Source organism: Cervus canadensis, chromosome 13 (genome assembly GCF_019320065.1).
Source record: "Cervus canadensis isolate Bull #8, Minnesota chromosome 13, ASM1932006v1, whole genome shotgun sequence".
In the NCBI taxonomy this organism is placed as follows: Eukaryota; Metazoa; Chordata; class Mammalia; order Artiodactyla; family Cervidae; genus Cervus; species Cervus canadensis.
The window spans coordinates 24,979,690-24,996,406 of record NC_057398.1 but is presented as its reverse complement, the minus strand read 5'-3'; the positions used below and the strand labels follow the sequence as shown (position 1 = coordinate 24,996,406).

General features: G+C 45.3%; 1 protein-coding gene across 4 annotated transcripts in view; it reads right to left on the bottom strand.

The window, feature by feature from the left end:
- Positions 1–4,653: 4,653 nt before the first annotated feature.
- Positions 4,654–16,717, bottom strand: part of AADACL3 (arylacetamide deacetylase like 3) — a 126,895-nt gene continuing 114,831 nt past the window's right edge. For all 4 annotated transcript variants that reach the window (XM_043484776.1, XM_043484775.1, XM_043484777.1 and 1 more), the window contains 4 exons: positions 13,754–13,887; positions 10,709–10,925; positions 8,933–8,996; positions 4,654–7,998 (listed from right to left, as the gene is read on the bottom strand). In XM_043484776.1, the coding sequence (XP_043340711.1) occupies positions 7,224–7,998; positions 8,933–8,996; positions 10,709–10,925; positions 13,754–13,887 (1,190 nt within the window). In that variant the 3' untranslated portion in view covers positions 4,654–7,223. The remainder of the gene's footprint in view (positions 7,999–8,932; positions 8,997–10,708; positions 10,926–13,753; positions 13,888–16,717) is intronic.

The following is a 16,717-nucleotide window of genomic DNA, read 5'->3' as shown; positions in this document are numbered from 1 at the left end:
CACTGAACAGCAGATACCTAATCACAACTTACATTGATTCAGCCTGCTTTGCACAAACACCCAGATGTGCTCAACATGATTAACCCCATTTCAAGTCAAGAAAACTGAGGGCTTAGGAGGTTAAATAAATGCTGGGCCTCCAACTCGTTCTAGACTATGTGTCTTCCATCACTCTGCCTCTTTGCAGAAGCTGCAGTAACAAACCCAGAATGCAATGTCTCTTCAACTTAAAATTAAAACTGCTCTATCCTTTGGTGATGACAAAGCAGGGAGTTGTTTCACAATAAAGAGGGCAGACTCACACTTGTGGGTTTTTCCCTGCAATAAGAAATGCTTTGAAACTAAACCCCAGGTACCGCCTTATCAGAGTCAACCTTGTACAGCCATTTGCAAGAAACCAGCTGCAGTGTTGGAGCAGGGGTGATGTAGCCAATAGCAAGCCTTGGCAACCTGGGAAAGAGGAGCCTATCTGCTGACTCTGGTGTCCTTTACTTTGCTAGATGAAGATAAGGATGTTAGAGGTAACACACCAGTAACATTGCAGCCTGACCCAACTCCTCAGCTGATTCTTGGAGAGGTTCATTTGAGTTAAGGACATTTCCCGTTAAAATACAGACCTGCCAGTCAACTATGTCCCATGCAACCAGGTGTTAAGCAATTTTCAATTTTCTTTCAAAATCAATTTTCTTTTTGCTTTTGGGATTGGTGGTTACAATCCAACTACTTCCCTCCCAGCTGAGATCTGCTGGGGAAAAGGGGGGGATGGGACAGTCATTTTTAAAATTATTATTGTTATTATTCATTTTTGGCTATGCTGGGTCTTCGTTGCTATGTGTGGGCTTTCTCTAGTTGTGGCGAGTAGAGGCCACTCTTTGTTGCAGTGCCCAGGCTTAGTTGCCCCATGGCACGTGGGGTTTTCCCAGACCAGGGATCAAACCCATGTCCCCTGCATTGATAGGCAAACTTTCAACCACTGGACCACCAGGGAAGCCCAGACAGGCATCTTTACAGTATCTATTAATGTCGAAAATTGTGTCAGGCCAAGGATAGATTCAGTCATTCTTGAATCTATCACAGAGAATCACACATGCAGAAGCGGGTACATGCAGATACATTCACTACAAATTTGTAGGGAATGGCTAAGAACTATAATAGAGCCATCCCATGGATTACCATGCAATAGCTAAAAAGAGCAAGAGGAATCTATATGGTTTGCTAGGCTGGATTTCTAAGATACATTGTTGAGTGAAAAAAAAAAAAAACTCAAGTGGTACAACAGGTACAGAATAATCTCTGTTATATACAATATACATCTAAGCCATCCCACAAAATAATACTCTGTATTTTCTGTAAGTACCTATCTATACATGTGAAAGTCTAGAAACAGGTTTTAAAGGGTTGAAAAACCAACCCTGCACTCCCCAAAGAAGGTAACAGCAGATACACCCATATCAAAAGGACTAGAGTTGAGGGAGGGTGCTCAAAGAGACTTTAGCTTTATCTCTAAAAGGAGAATATTTTTATAAAAGGGAATTCCCTGGTAGTCCAGTGGTTGGGACTCTGTGCTATCACTGCAGAGGACGCAGGTTCCATCCCTGGTCTGGGAAGTAAGGTTCTGCAAGTAACACAGTGCAGCCAAAATAAATAAAAGCATATCACTTGCTGCTGCTGTTCAGTCATGTCTAGCTTTTTGCAACCCCATGGACTGCAGCATGCCAGGCCTCCCTATCCCTCACCATCTCCCGGAGTTTGCCCGCATTCATGTCCATTGCCATCAGTGATATCATCCAGCCATCTCATCCTCTGACACCCTCTTCTCCTTCTGCCCTCAACCTTGCCCAGCATCAGGAAATTTTCCAATGAGTCAGCTGTTCACATTAGGTGACCAAAATATGGGTGCTTCAGCTTCAGAATTATCCTTTCAGTGAGCATTCAGGATTGATTTCCTTTATGATTGACTGGTTTGATCTCCTTGCAGTCCAAGAGACTCTCAAGAGTCTTCTTTAGCACCACATCACTTATATAAAGAGCCTCTTGATGAAAGTGAAAGAGGAGAGTGAAAAAAAGGGCTTAAAACTCAACATTCAAAAAACTAAGATCATGGCATTGAGGCCCATCACTTCATGGCAAATAGATGGGGAAACAATGGAAACAGTGACAGACTTTATTTTCTTGGACTCCAAAGTCACTGCAGATGGTAACTTCAGCCTTGAAATTAAAAGATGCTTGCTCCTTGAAAGAAAAGCTATGATAAACCTAGAGAGTGTATTAAAAAGCAGACATTACTTTGCCAGCAAAGATCTATATAGTCAAAGCTATGGTTTTTCCACAGCTTTGGGCTTTCCTGGTGGCTCAGATGGTAAAGAGTCTGCCTACAGTGTGGGAGACCTGGGTTTGATCCCTGGCCCAGGAAGATCCCCTGGAGAAGGAAATGGCAACACACTCCAGTATTCTTGCCTGGAAAATCCCATGGACAGAGGAGCCTGGCAGGCTACAGTCTGTGAAATTGCAAAGAGTCAGACATGACTGAACAACTTCACTTTCTTTCTTTCTATGGTTTTTCCAGTAGTCATGTATGGATGTGAGTGTTGGACCATAAAGAAGGCTGAATGCCGAAGAATTGATGCTTTTGAACTGTGGGGTTGGAAAAGACTCTTGAGAGTCCCTTGGACTGCAAGGAGATCAAACCAGTCCATCCTAAAAGAGATCAGTCCTGGGTGTTCATTGGAAGGACTGATGCTGAAGCTAAAGCTCCAGTAATTTGGCCACCTGATGCAAAGAACTAACTCATCATAAAAGACCCTGATGCTGGGAAAGATTGAAGGCAGGAGGAGAAGGGGACGACAGAGGATGAGATGGCATCACCGACTCTATGGACATGAGTTTGAACAAGCTCTGAGAGATGGTGAAGGACAGGGAAGCCTGGAGTGCTGCAGTGCATGAGGTCACAAAGAGTCAGACACGACTGAGCAATTGAACAAGAATGGAAATGAAAATATTATGATTGAGAGTGTGGTTAGCTGTAATACTGACCACAAGTATCTGCCACTCTTCTTATTCTCCTCTGTCCTGTCAACATCAAGCTTAGTTGACAAGACATAGGTTTTGCTCTGACCAATGAAAGGTGAGCAGAAACAGTGAGCATCACTTCTAAGCAGAAGCTTGGGGAGCCAATGCATGAGTCAACATGCTCTTTTTCCCTCTGCCATGAGACCAGAGATATCTCAAATAGAGGTTGCTCCATCAGCCTGGATCTGGGGGTAGATGAATGTGGAGTCATGCTGCCATTGACCTTTGCTAAGGTGCTTCAGTTGTGTCCAACTCTTTGCAACCTTATGGACTGTAGCCAACCAGGCTCCTCTGTCCATGGCATTCTCCAGGCAAGAATACTGGAGTGGGTTGCCACTCCTTCCTCCAGGGGATCTTCTCGACCCAGGGATTGAACCCACATCTCTCACATCTCCTGCACTGGCAAGCAGGTTCTTTACCACTGAGCCACCTGGGAAGCCGCTGACATTTGAGGGTTGTTGTAATATGTAATTCAGCAGGAAATAGACCTTTGCTGCCATAAGATACTGAGACTGTGGTGCCATTTGTCACTTCTTTGGAGCCTGATCTGTACTAGCCTGTATATCACTAGCGAGTCCAGAGATAGGAAGAGAGAGCAGGCAGGTACTCCAGTGCAGTGGGTACCGGGGTAGAGGGAGACAAGGTTTAGAGCCAGACAGGCAGGGAGGTCCTGGGTGGAGGTGAGAAGTACCCTGAGGAAGACACCATTTTTTTTACTTTGCCCTAAGATCTTGTCCTCAATTGTCTTCTGACAAAAGAAAACAATTTTGGTTACAATGTGTTATCTTTTATCTGATGGCACTTGCTGTGGGCAAACTGGCAGATCTTCGCAGGGAAGTCCTGGGAACTTACTGAGAAAACACTCCCGGAGTGTCTGGGCTTAAAGGTGGCTCCATCTTCCGAGCCGTGTTAGCAGGGCACGCCAGCTGTGCATTTCCAAATGGGGCTATGGTTACCTATTCCAATGACTTAGAGAAAGCTAAAATCAAGAAAGCAAAAAAAAATAAAACCTGATGGCAAAAAGACTTGACACTATCAATCTGCCTCAGATCAGAGGGTAGCTAACACCCCGCCGGACGGGAAATGACTCACATAAGGTCATGTGACTCAGTCATGTCTCTCATTTAAATTCTGAATAATACGAAAGAAACGAGCTAATGGGCTACAGAGCTTGGCAGAAAGGGTTTGCTGTCAGACCAGAGCTGCTACGCTCAATGTCCCACCAACTACAAGGCCTTGGGTAAACTACTGAATCAGCTCACCTTGAGCCTGACTAGAAAGGGTCAGGAAATGAGTGTGGTTAATATCTCTGGGCCTCAGTTTCCTTATGTGTAAAATGGGCTTAAGAGTACACACTTCATAGAATTCACGTGTACACACAGTGAAGGGTGGGGTGGAGCAGGACAGCATACCTGGTGTATTAAGTTAAGACTGATGATGATGGCTTGCTGAATGAGGGGACACCAGCACCTCACACAGGGTCAACAGGGGGCTCCCCCCACATCTAAACTCTCTTTGAGGAAGTGAACACCTAGGGGTGATTTCAACTGAAAGTACAATTTCAATACACTCACACAAAGCAGGTAAAGTCACAATATTTATTATTTACAGATCCCAGAAATGGGGGTGGGGTGGGGGTGCGCAGTGAGCAGGGGCAGCGAAGGCAGTCCTCTGTTCCAGGTCACAAGTGAGCAGGGGACGAAGAACAGGACAGCAAGCAAGCACCTATTCCTTCTAAGGTGTTGGGGTGGAGGTCACTAACTTTTCACAGGCTCAACTCTAGAATGGTTATTCTAAAAGATGACCAGGGAGAAGCAGGAACTTGTGGTGGGAATCCTAAGCACGGGTCTTTATCACAATGTCCAGACTCTGGATGTGAGCAGAGCTGTCATACCATGAAATGCCTAGGCAGCAACCCAGCATAGCTGTTTTTCATCACAGTGAGGTGGCAGATTTAAACAGCCCTGTATGGAGCCTAGCATGCAGCGGACTCTCAGTGACATTCATTCCTACCCCTTTTCCATTCCCTGAGCCTCAGGAACAGGTTGCAAGAAGGACAGCCAGGAAGAATAAAGGAGAAGAGAGGAGTATCATGTCCCCAGATCAAACCAACCATTGTGGGTGAAAGGGCTTCATCTCTCCCACAGCCTGCAGAAGGAAGCAGCCTCAGAAATAAGCCCACCCAGCATTCTTCCATACCCTAGTGCAAGTGGGTGAAAGGGTAACCCACTATCTCCACTGGGCACCATCTCCCTGTGGCTCACCTACTCCTCACCATCCCACCATTGAAGAGCTGATCACCCAAATTTCCAGAAGGTTGGCTCACTTCCCTCCACCTATCTCCAGAGCTGGGGGTGAACCAAGGCCACAATACGGCCCAAGGCCAGCAGTCAGCTCAGAGGCCTGTTTCAGAGGGGATAATTCTCTCCAACAGCTGAGTGGCCAGCAAGCCATGTGCTGTTAGTGAGTTGTTCCTAAGTCTCCCACAAAGCTGGTCTTCCTGCTGTGAAGGAACCAAGAAGCCATCCAGTGGGATTCCTCTCTGCCCCACGTGTCAGCTTGAACATTCACCTGAATGCAAGTTAAGGGCAAACATGGGGCCCTTTGTGCAGTAGACTTTGTGCAGGTCCTTTGCTTCTTGGCCTATAAAAGCCACTGGCCAGTCAGGAGCAGAGCCTCTTGAGGACCAGGTGGGGTCAGCCTGAGAGCTTTGGCTATCCCTTTCAAAGGAATTTTTATTTCTAAGTGGCAAGTGGTCAACTTGCCCAGTGGTCCTTGACATCTCTTACCACTTCCAAGGACCTTGACTCAGGCTTCATTTGAGCTTCTACAGTAGAGTAAGTGTTGACGTGAGGGAGAACTCATCCATCCCCCATGCCCATCCAAGCACCAGATGGAGTTGACCCCACCCTCCACTCCAAGGAGGGCATGGGACTTGGGGCAGGTTACTTACAGCATTCCGTATTCTTGGTTTTAGCAACTGGATACACCACTCAGAAAACCAACAAAGTCATCAAATTACAGTGTGATTTCTGCTGGGACTGCTGAGAATTAAGTAAGTTCATTATAATGAACTTGACTATGGGAAAAGACAAGCCTGGAGGTACTCAGGGCCAAATCTAGAGAGGGGACAGTGAGGTTCACAAGCATGGACTATAGTAAAGAGAACATAGCTGGTGATACTGTTTGCGTTCCTGGATCAAACCATGCCTGATTTATCCTTGCAATTTGTAGCTACATTAGCCAATACATTCTCTCTTTGATTTAGGCCAGTTTGAGCTAGTTCTGTATCTTAAAGTAGTGATAGTTCTCACTAACGTATCTTCAGTTCTTTGGGCCCTCCTTTGATTTCCACTGTGGACATGGTTGAGTTTGATCAGATTTCATCTTCATAGGTCTCCAGCTTGGGACTTAGCTTCCCTCTGGACTCTGCTCCTTGAGCACATATAATACTGTTTACAAGCCCTTGGCTGAAAGCCTGACTTTGACTCCAAGAGCTCCAGTCTGTCTTTATCTCCCACTAAGTGTCAACTACCATGGAAAACCTACTCAATCCATCTTCACTCTTCCAGTCCAGGCAGTTGAGGCTCTGAGCTCAGAGACAGAGAAAGGGCAGGAAAAATGTCACCATGTACCCAGAGGGGGAAGATGAAACCAGTTTCTGCACCACCACCCAGCACTAGGACATCAGGACCCCTGCCCTCTGAGCCAGATTGGAAAAGGCCCACGAGATTGCACATGATGCTCCCAGCTTATTCCAAGGCCCTGACAAGTAGACACTCCTGTTGCCCACAGCCTGGATCAGCCTGGGCAACCTGAACTGTCCCTCAAGGAGGCCATGAATGGTCTTTACTTGCTCATTCCCTCTTGCAAATGGTCACTGAAGAATGTCAGCTCGATTTTTCACTGACAGTGATCATGGATCATGGACAGAGAGCCCACCCTTCCCCTAAACCTGTCTCTTCTGCTGTTCTCCTTTTAGACATCAGAGACATGCATTCTAGGATTCCAGAACCTGAAGTAAGATGACATGGTAACCTCCACACTCTCCCCAGCCCTACCCAGCATCACCTACATGAACAACAGGGACCCCCAATGAGAATCAGATGATGGCAGAATCCACACTTTTGCAACTGCAGCAGGAAGGAAGATGGTCACAGCCCCTTTATGAAATGAGCCACAGCATCCAGAATCCTCGAGGAGCAGGGGAAGTAAAAGAATCTCATGTCAATGGTGGTCAACACGCCATGAAAACCATCCTCCATGTGGTGCCAAGTTACTCTAACCCCCAGGTCCTCCAACCTCTTCTTGTACAACAGCGACTCGTCCCGAAGTATATCATACTCACAGCTCACGATGCAAGCTTCAGGGAGCCGAGACACTACTTCATCATCTGCAATCAAGGGTGAGTTCATCACATCTAGAATGATGTTTGTCTCCAGATAAGCAGCCTCATTCAGGGGCTCACGGGACACAGGCAGGTAACCTCTTTTCTTAAACCTGTCTGGGATGTTTTCTGCACCCAACCACTTCCTGTACTTTTCCCAGACTTCTGCAGGCAAGTGGGCGCCTTTCAGTGCAGCGCTTCTCCAAGAGGGGCTGATGTCCAAGTAACTACACCAACAATAGAAGGCCAAATTCTGGCTGAGCAGTGGCATGTTCTTGTTCTGCTGATAGGAAGGGGACTGGAAATCCATGCTCTGGACAGTGGAATAGATGAGGATCTGAGCACGAATCTTGGGGAGATCAGAACGGTCCACAAACTTTTGACAAAGAATCGTTGCCACGGCCCCGCCCACACTGTCACCACAGACTATGATCCGGGCTGGATCCACCCCATACGTATTCAAGGACTTCAAGAAGTGGATTGTACCCACCATGCAATCTTTTACTACCACTGGAAACCTATGCTTAGGCACCATGCGGTATCTGAAAAGGAATCAACAAATATGGTTTACACTCACCACTCCCACAGGGCCCCAAACACCTGTGTCTAACATCCTTCTGCCCATATTTCTTCTATTAAGTTCTTCTTCTGAAGCTTGAGAAGGTGAAGTCAAAGTAGAAGGCTTAAATGAGATGACAGACAAAGCCTTCAATGCCCAGGCATGTAGGCTCAGAAATGTCTGAGGACTGACTTCTGTCAATTTTACTTACTTCACTGGCTATATCCCCACCAAGATGTTGGCAGTGGATATCTCTTCCTGGCATGTGCATTTAAATGAAACTGCAGGAAGAGCTTGATCAGAAGGAACCACCCAGGGCCTGGGTGACGATGTGTCAGGCAGCAGGCAGGAGACCCAGGGAGGGTCTCTCCAGGTGTCTCTGTGCCCTGTTGAGGTTCCAGATCGTGTGGTGACTCGCCCAGATAGGTTAGGAGAGACAGTGGCTTTTTCATTTTTCCTGCCTCCTTCAGTGGGTCTCACCAGGGTGGACCTCCCTCTCCAGAGCACTTGGAAATGATGTGGCACTGTTGGAGGTTGTGCGCATTTGGTGGAGGGAAGTACTCAGTGTAGAAGGTGCAGGGCTGTTCTGTTCCAAGTACAGTGTTCCACCCAGACATGCACTGATGGTGAAGCTCTGCCCCGGATGTACTTTGCAAAGACCACCCCCTATCCAGTTTCCAGAGGCTGCAATGCTCTAAAGGCATCCTTTAAAGATACCTAAGGGCCACCCGCAGGAGGAATGCTCCATCTCTGCCTCTCCCTGCTTCTCTCTTCCTCTCTCTCTTCCTTGCCCTCCTGCTCACCGTCATCTCACAGCCTCTGCTCCTGGCATCCCTCAACACCTGCCTGCCACAGACTCCTTTATTGCCCCTGGGGCTCCTGGAATCCCAACATCTCTGCATCCTTGCCTTACTCACCCAACTGCTAGAACCACTGCATCACTCTTCTTGCACAAGTTACAGCATATGCCATGGTGTGTTTCTAGAAAATAAAAGGTTTGAAATGTTCAAGCTAGGGAGGTTCAGTGGGCTCCTTTTGCCAGCCATCCTCACCTGCCCCTTCTTAAGGATAACTTCAGAGGTCAAAGGGCCAGGCTGATTCTAATAAGGTTTTGCAGATTCTCCTCCAGCTGTAGTCAGCCTGTCTCTCTACTTTCTCACTTTCCTCTGTCAAGCTGTCTCAACAGCTTTCTCTAAGACTCACCTGCAACCCTATCTGTTCTACAGTACATTCACAGCATCTGAGAAGATGTCTGACCGTGGAGTACAGTAGTTCAGTGGGTAAACTATAGATTCAGACCTGAGTTCAGATCCCAAGTTTTCCTCCTTTTAGCTTGACCTAAAGTTGTACCGGGCGGGTCCCTTCACCTCCCTGAGGCTTGATTTCCTCTTCTGTAAAATAGATATAATGACAATAATAGGGCTGTTGGGGACTCAGATGAGATGCTTCCAATATATATTAGGTGCAGACAAATACTGTTTGATTCCACTTACATGAGGTACGTAGAATATAGAACAGTCAAATTCATAGAATCAGAAAGTACACTGGTAGATGCCAGGGTCCAGGGGGTGGTGGGCGGAGAAATGAGGTCTAAGTGTTTAATGGGGACAGAGATTCAGTTTAAGAAGGTGAAAAATTCAGGAAATGGATGATGGTGAGAGTTGTGCAACAATGTGGATGTATTTAGTGCCACCAAATTGTACCAATAAATATGTTTTATATTATGTGGCTTTTACTACAATTAAAAAAAATTTTACAAAAAAGATTATGCATCTACACAGATTCCATAGTATCTTCCATGTAAATATTAATATTAATAATGTCAACAAATAAATATTGGCTCACTATCATTGATTATGTAAACCAAAACAAAACCACAGTTGTATTAAATCCCTTATTCTCAAAGTCTACAGCAAAGGGACCCTGGCATTCCACAGATCAAGAAGTACTATGTAAAGGTGGTTCTTCTCCCTAATTTCTCCGCAATGGAAAAAATTAAGATATATAATAACATTGACCCAATTTTGCACTCATTTCCCTCCTCATTAATTTTCCTCAACTCTTTGGTCCTCCTGTCTGTCTGTACCAGAAATTTGTCTCAAGCAATACCTATTGTGAAACACACTTGAGTTCTCATTGTTTTCAATCCTTATTTACAACTAAATAGAGGTGGTGGTCACACATTTGAATGTACTAAATACCATCGAATTGCACAGTTTAAAATGGTGAATTTTATGTTATGTGAATTGTGTGTGTGTGTGTATAGGGAGAGAGAGAGAGAGAGAGAGAGTGAAGTCGCTCAGTGATGTCTGACTCTTTATGACCCCATGGACTGTAGCCTACCAGGCTCCTCTGTCCATGAAATTTTCCAGGCAAGAGTTACTAGAGTTCGTTGCCATTTCCTTCTCCAGGGGATCTTCCCAACCCAGGGATCAAACCTGGGTTTCCCGCATTGCAGGCTGACGCTTTACCGTCTGAGCCACCAGAGAAACCCTTAATATATATATATGATATGTATACATATGTATATGATCTGGGCCCCAGTAACTGTCCTGGTGTCCCCTGGTCATAATAGCAGCTTTGAGACCCTGGGAAAATGACAGGAGGGCCACCTCCTGCTGAAAGGTGTGTCCACCCGGCTGTGCTCTGGGACATCACACTCCAGGCAAAGGATCTAAGGAAAGGACTCTTACTCAAGCTCCCTAGGATGCCCCCGCCGCCGTGGTAGAACACAATGCCAGGCCTGAGACCACTTGTGGATGCCTTGGGCTGGTAGAGCTTCACGGGGATCGTCCCAAACCGGAGGTCCTTGACCACCACATCCGGATGCTTCCTTAGTGGCAGCAGATCATGAACGAAACGGACAAACTGGGGCATAGAGCAGATTCTCAGTTTCTCAAAAATCATCCCCTGTTGGTGACAGAAAAGGAACTGGGATGAGCAGGGTTTCAGAGTGTGCTGTGCCAGGGCTCTATCACCGCAGTACCCTCTGCAAAGTGGCTGCAGACTGGGCCACAAGCCTGCAAGTCCCCCGCTGTGCCTCCATTACCTGCAGAAAATCCATCCTCACCGAGACCCTCACTGCTCCAGTACCAGCACTTCTCAATCCTCTCTCCTCCGAAACCCAGCCCCACAAACCAGGCTCTGGCCACCCCTCAAGGGACCCTGGAAAGGCTCCCACCTCAGCCTGCATGTGTGGTCTCTTCCCAGGGAGGCCTTTCTGGACCATTCTAGTCATCATGGCCATCCTAAGCATCCTACTGCTATTTTTATGAGTGATAATTGCATAGTGGTTATGTTTTTTTAAAGGGATGGTGAGGCAGAGGGAGGTCTTGTTTTTTAGAGACACCTACAGAAATATTTTTAGATAAAATAATATGATATCTGGGATCTACATATAAGGAAATGGGAATGAGGGAAAATGTAGGGGCAGAGATGAAGTGAGATTGGTTGAGAATCAATAATCATGAATGCTATGGGTTGAATGTCTGAGGCTTCTTTATACTATTCTGTCTCCTTGGGTTATGTCTGTAAGTTTGCATGATAAAAAATATAAATCAGTAATGTGGGCTCTCTGCCGGCCACTCTCTTTCCAGTGGTTCCTCATCCTTTCTGTACCAAGGGGGCATTTTGGCTTTTAGCAAAGTCTGTGGCCTTTTCACAGAATACATTTGAATATATAAAATAAAACACATAGGATTATTACATTTTACTGAAATATAGCTATCAAAATATTAGAGTAAATGTATGCTATAATAGTATACCTTCAGTACTTCCTTATTAGCATTCTAAATAGAAGATCTAGTGGCTGGTCTAATACTATCATAATTTCAAAAGAACAAGGTACACATGTGATTGTTTGCAATCTGCTATGCCTGTAATAGGCTCTGAGAATATCCATGATTCCTCTTGCTGACAGAGTTGAGGGTTCTGCTGTCCCAGTGGTGATTTGTTCCCTTCATGCATAATGGAAGGAAATATCCCATTTGCATTAGAGGTTAAGTGAAAATGGGGCAATTTCCACCCCATCCAAACTCATGGACTCCTTGCATTCTGTTACCCTTGGGGGTTCTAGGAACTCCAGGTTAAGAAACCCTACTATACTCTACTGTAGCCCTACTGTTTTACTCTCCTCACAGCACCTGCCACTCTGTCATTTGGTTTATTTGTAGCAAGTTTGCTTATTTATTGCTGACTCCCCACCCCACACTTCCACCAGTGTTTCAGACTGCTTGCAAATCACCTCTGTCTGGGGCTTTATTTCTTTCACCCATCACTAATCCTCAGAGCTGGGAAGGGAGAGTGACACATAGCAGTTACACAACTTTGTAGAAAAAAAAAAATTAAGAAATAGCAATAAGGCTAATATTTATGGACAGTTTACTCTGTACTGGGCACATAAAGTCCACTCTGGGTAGATTAACTCATTACATACCCACCAAGTGCTATGAAGCTGGCGTCTATTACTTTCCCTGATCCTGCAGATGAGGAAATTGAGTCACTGTATTTGGAAACCCAAAGTGTAGACTATGAGAGTCAAGGCCAGGAAAACCACAGTACTGAACCATCCCATCTCGTACAAGCTGACCCCATAGGTAAGAAAATTGGCCCCCGAGTTCTCCTCCATCAAGGTTACATTGAGAACAAGTGCTTGCCATCACTTTTCATGAAGTAAGAGACATAAATGTATCTTCTGTATCCAATCTCCATCAGCCCTTTGGAAAATCATAGCAAATCCTAATTGGCAATATTTACACAATCCTTGCCATGATCTACTTACAAGTATTTGATTAAATTATACAAACCAGCAACAATGAGCAGAATCTGACTATATTACAGAAAGAGTTTTCCATCTCTCAAAAGCAACAAAATATTTTTCTAAAAAGTCACGTTCTGGAGTTGCACTCATCTCTACTCATTTACTCACCTGCTGCATCTTTTTATTTTGTGGTTGGCTGGTTCTAGGTAGCAGGTAGTCAACACAGGCCCCAAGTTCAGAACAATTATCCCTGTCTTCACCACTCCACAGAATGGTGGATTCCATGGAGAAAATAAGACAGGAGGTGGGGTGGAATTTCTCTGTTATCTGAGGAAGTGAATCATTTTTGGCTTAATCATTTTGACTAAGTGAATCAATGTTGTGGCTCTTAGCTGAGGCCAGCTTGAAAAACATCAGGAAGAGGTTAAGAATCATGTTATCCAATAGAAAATCTTCAGGTTTGGTAATACACTGTCAGCCTCCACAGCCATGATGTGACTGTTAATTTAACTGAAAGTACTGGTATGTCCTTCTTCTAGTTAGTTAGTGTTGGTTGCTCAGTCATGTCTGACTCTTTGCGACCCCATGAATGTAGCCCGCCAGGCTCTTCTGTCCATGGGATTCTCCAGGCAAGAATACTGGAATGGGTAGCCATTCCCTTCTCCAGGGGAGCTTCCCGACCCAAGGATCGAACCTGGGTCTCCTGCACTGGCAGGCGGATTCTTTACTGTCTAAATCACCAGGGCAGCCCGTTGTTTTCCTAATCCCGCTCTTAATTCTCTGGAAAGAAAGTGAACTTGCTCAGTCATGTCCAACTCTTTGCAACCCCATGGACTGCAAAGGTCTGCCAGGCTCCTCCGTCCATGGGATTTTCCAGGCAAGAGCACTGAAGTGGGTTGCCATTTCCTTCTCCATGGGATCTTCCTGACACAGGGATATTATTCTCTGGAGGAGGGGACAAACAAAACACGAAACTCACCCATGTTATCAAGAGCTGGAAGAAGCCGTTGAGGACCCGCAGTCTCATTGGATGGCTGATGGCAGCAGGGATGTCTGTGGTGAGGAAGTGGTTGCCAAAAACCCATAGTCCAACACCCACGAAGGCCACGCAAACTGTAGCAAGGAGCAGGAGGAGGAACGAAATCAACATCCTGCTGTTTCCACCACGGGAGAGGCCAAGAGGAGACTGTGCTCAGGACAGGACCATCTGACACAGCTGGGAGCTGGCAGGCTTGCTCCACTTATACTTGCACCACCTGCACTCCCCACCTTCCCATGTGTTGCAAGCACTGGTCAGCTAGGTGAGTCACAAACTCAAGCGAGGGCCTGGTTCTAGGACAGGGCCCGTACTATGGAGGAAGCGGCTTGTGTAACCTGACCCAGCTGGAAAGGAGAGCTCCAAAGTCCAAGCTTGCATCTAGCACTGCTACTAGAAATGGCCTTGGCTAAGTGACTGCAAGGAGATCAAACCAGTCAGTCTTAAAGGAAATCAGCTCTGAAGATTCATTGGAAGAACTGATGCTGAAGCTGAAGATCCAATACTTTGGCCGCCTGATATGAAGAGCCAACGCATTGGAAAAGACCCTGATGCTTGGAAAGACTGAAGGCAAAAAGAGAAGAGGGCAGCAGAGGATGAGACAGTTGGATGGCATCACTGACTCAATGGACATGAGTTTGAGCAAACTCTGAGAGATAGTGAAGAACAGCAGAGCCTAACATGCTGTAGTCCATGAGGCTGCAGAGTCGGATGCAACTTAGAGGCTGAACAATAACAAAGTGACTGTGGACATCACCCACACTCTTCCTTCCAACAACACTCTGACCTCATCACCACCTCCTAATTCCACTCTGGTTGCACTTACTAATCCTCAACCTGCCTGAGGCCCCAGGGCATTGGCACTTACTATTCCCTGTGCAACATTCTTCCCTGAGACTTCACCTGGCCTCAATTGCTCCCCTACTGTGAGTCTCTGCTCAAATGTCACCTTCTGAGTGAGGCCAACCCTGGCCACCTTATTTAACACTGTAAGTCCCCACCAGTATTCCTATACCCACCCTGGCCCACCTGCATGCTCTGTTGCTATGGCCTTTATCATTGTCTGGGATACCACATGCTTCACTTGTTCACATATTACCTTGAATGTAACCTCTGTGAGGACAGGAATTTTTGTCTTGTTCCTTGCTTTCTCCTCAAAGGCTAGATCAAGGTTTGGTACTTAGTGGGAGCTCAGCAACGTCTACTGAATGAAAGAATGAATGAACAGGCTTTGTCCTTTTCATCATAAAGCAGAGAAGAAAAAACTGAACTCATCTGTCTTTCCAGACTGGGTCAGAGATTGATATCAGCATTCAGAATCTTCCCTAACAACACAGTCCCTCATCCTCTGTAATAATGATGATGTCTGCCATGTCTCCCACCTCCCCCACCCTCATGTCAGGGCAGTGGTTTTTAAACAAGGGGATTTTACCCCGCCCCCTGGACACATCTGGTCATGTCTAGAGACATTTTTGGTTTTTGCCACTCCATAGGGTGGGAACTGGCACTGGCATCTTGTGGGTGGACCCCAGAGATGTTGGGAAACATCGTACAGTGCACAGAATGGTCCCCAGAACAAGGAATATTCTGGTCCAATGTATCAGTAGTGTTGAGGTTGAAAACCCCTGAGTTAGTAAGACTTGGATTTGTATCCTGCTGAGTGCCAGCATTCTGATAATGAGCAAGTTATACTCTCTGACCCCCCATTTCCAAATCTGTAAAATGGGAAGGATAATAATAGCACCCCCATGGAGCTGTTGGGTGCAACAAAGGCACTGTGTCTGTAAGCACCTAGCCTGAGCCTGGGTGTTTTGTTGTTCAATTGCTAAGTCGTGTCCCACTCTTTGTGACTGCAAGAACTGCAGCACTCCACGCTTCCCTGTCCTCCACCATTTCCCAGGGTTTGCTCAAATTCATGTCCATTGAGTCAGTGATGCCATCCAACCATCTCATTCTCTCTCATCCCCTTCTCCTGGGTGTGGTAACACTCAATAGATTTCAGAGAGCAAGGCTGAGACAAGGTCTATAACAAGAGACAAAATAGGGCATTATATAATGATAAAGGGATCAATACAAAAGGAGGAATATCATTCATTAACATATATGCACCTAATATAGCAAATAATTAGGCAAATATTTACAGACATAAAGGAAGAAACTGATAATAATATTATAAAATTAGGGGACTTTAACAGCCAACTTACATCAATGGACAGATCACCCAGACAGAAGATCAATAAGGAAGCAGTGACACATAAATTGGAAGTTGAAATGAATGTCTACAGAACATTCCAACCAAAAACAGGAGAACACACATTCTTTTCAAGTGCATATAGAACATTTTCTAGAACAGATCACATACCAGGGGGAAAAAACCAAGACTCAACAAATTCAAGATGATAGAAATTATGTTAAGTATTTTTCTGAACACAATAGTATAAAACTGGAAATCAAATACAGGAAGAAAATGGGGAAATTGCAAACATGTGGAGACTAAACCATATGCTACTAAAAAATGTGATCTTAGAGAAAATGCTTTAATTTTTCACTGTTGAGCATGATGTTAGCTTTGTTATAAACAGGCTTTATTATGTTAAGGTAAGTTCCCATTACACCAACTTTGTAGAGAGTTTTTATCATGAATGAATGATGAACTTTGTCAAATGTTTTTTCTATATCTATTGACATGATCATGTGATTTTTATTAATGTTATGTGGTGTGTCACACTGACTGATTTGCAAGCACTGAACCATCCTCGTATCCCTGGAATAAATCCTACCTGATCCTAATGCATAATTCTTTCAGTGCATTGTTAAATTTGATTTGCTAACATTTTGTTGAGCAGTTTGCATCTATGCTCATCAGGGATAATGGCCTATAAATTTTTGTGTGTAACTTTGGTTTTG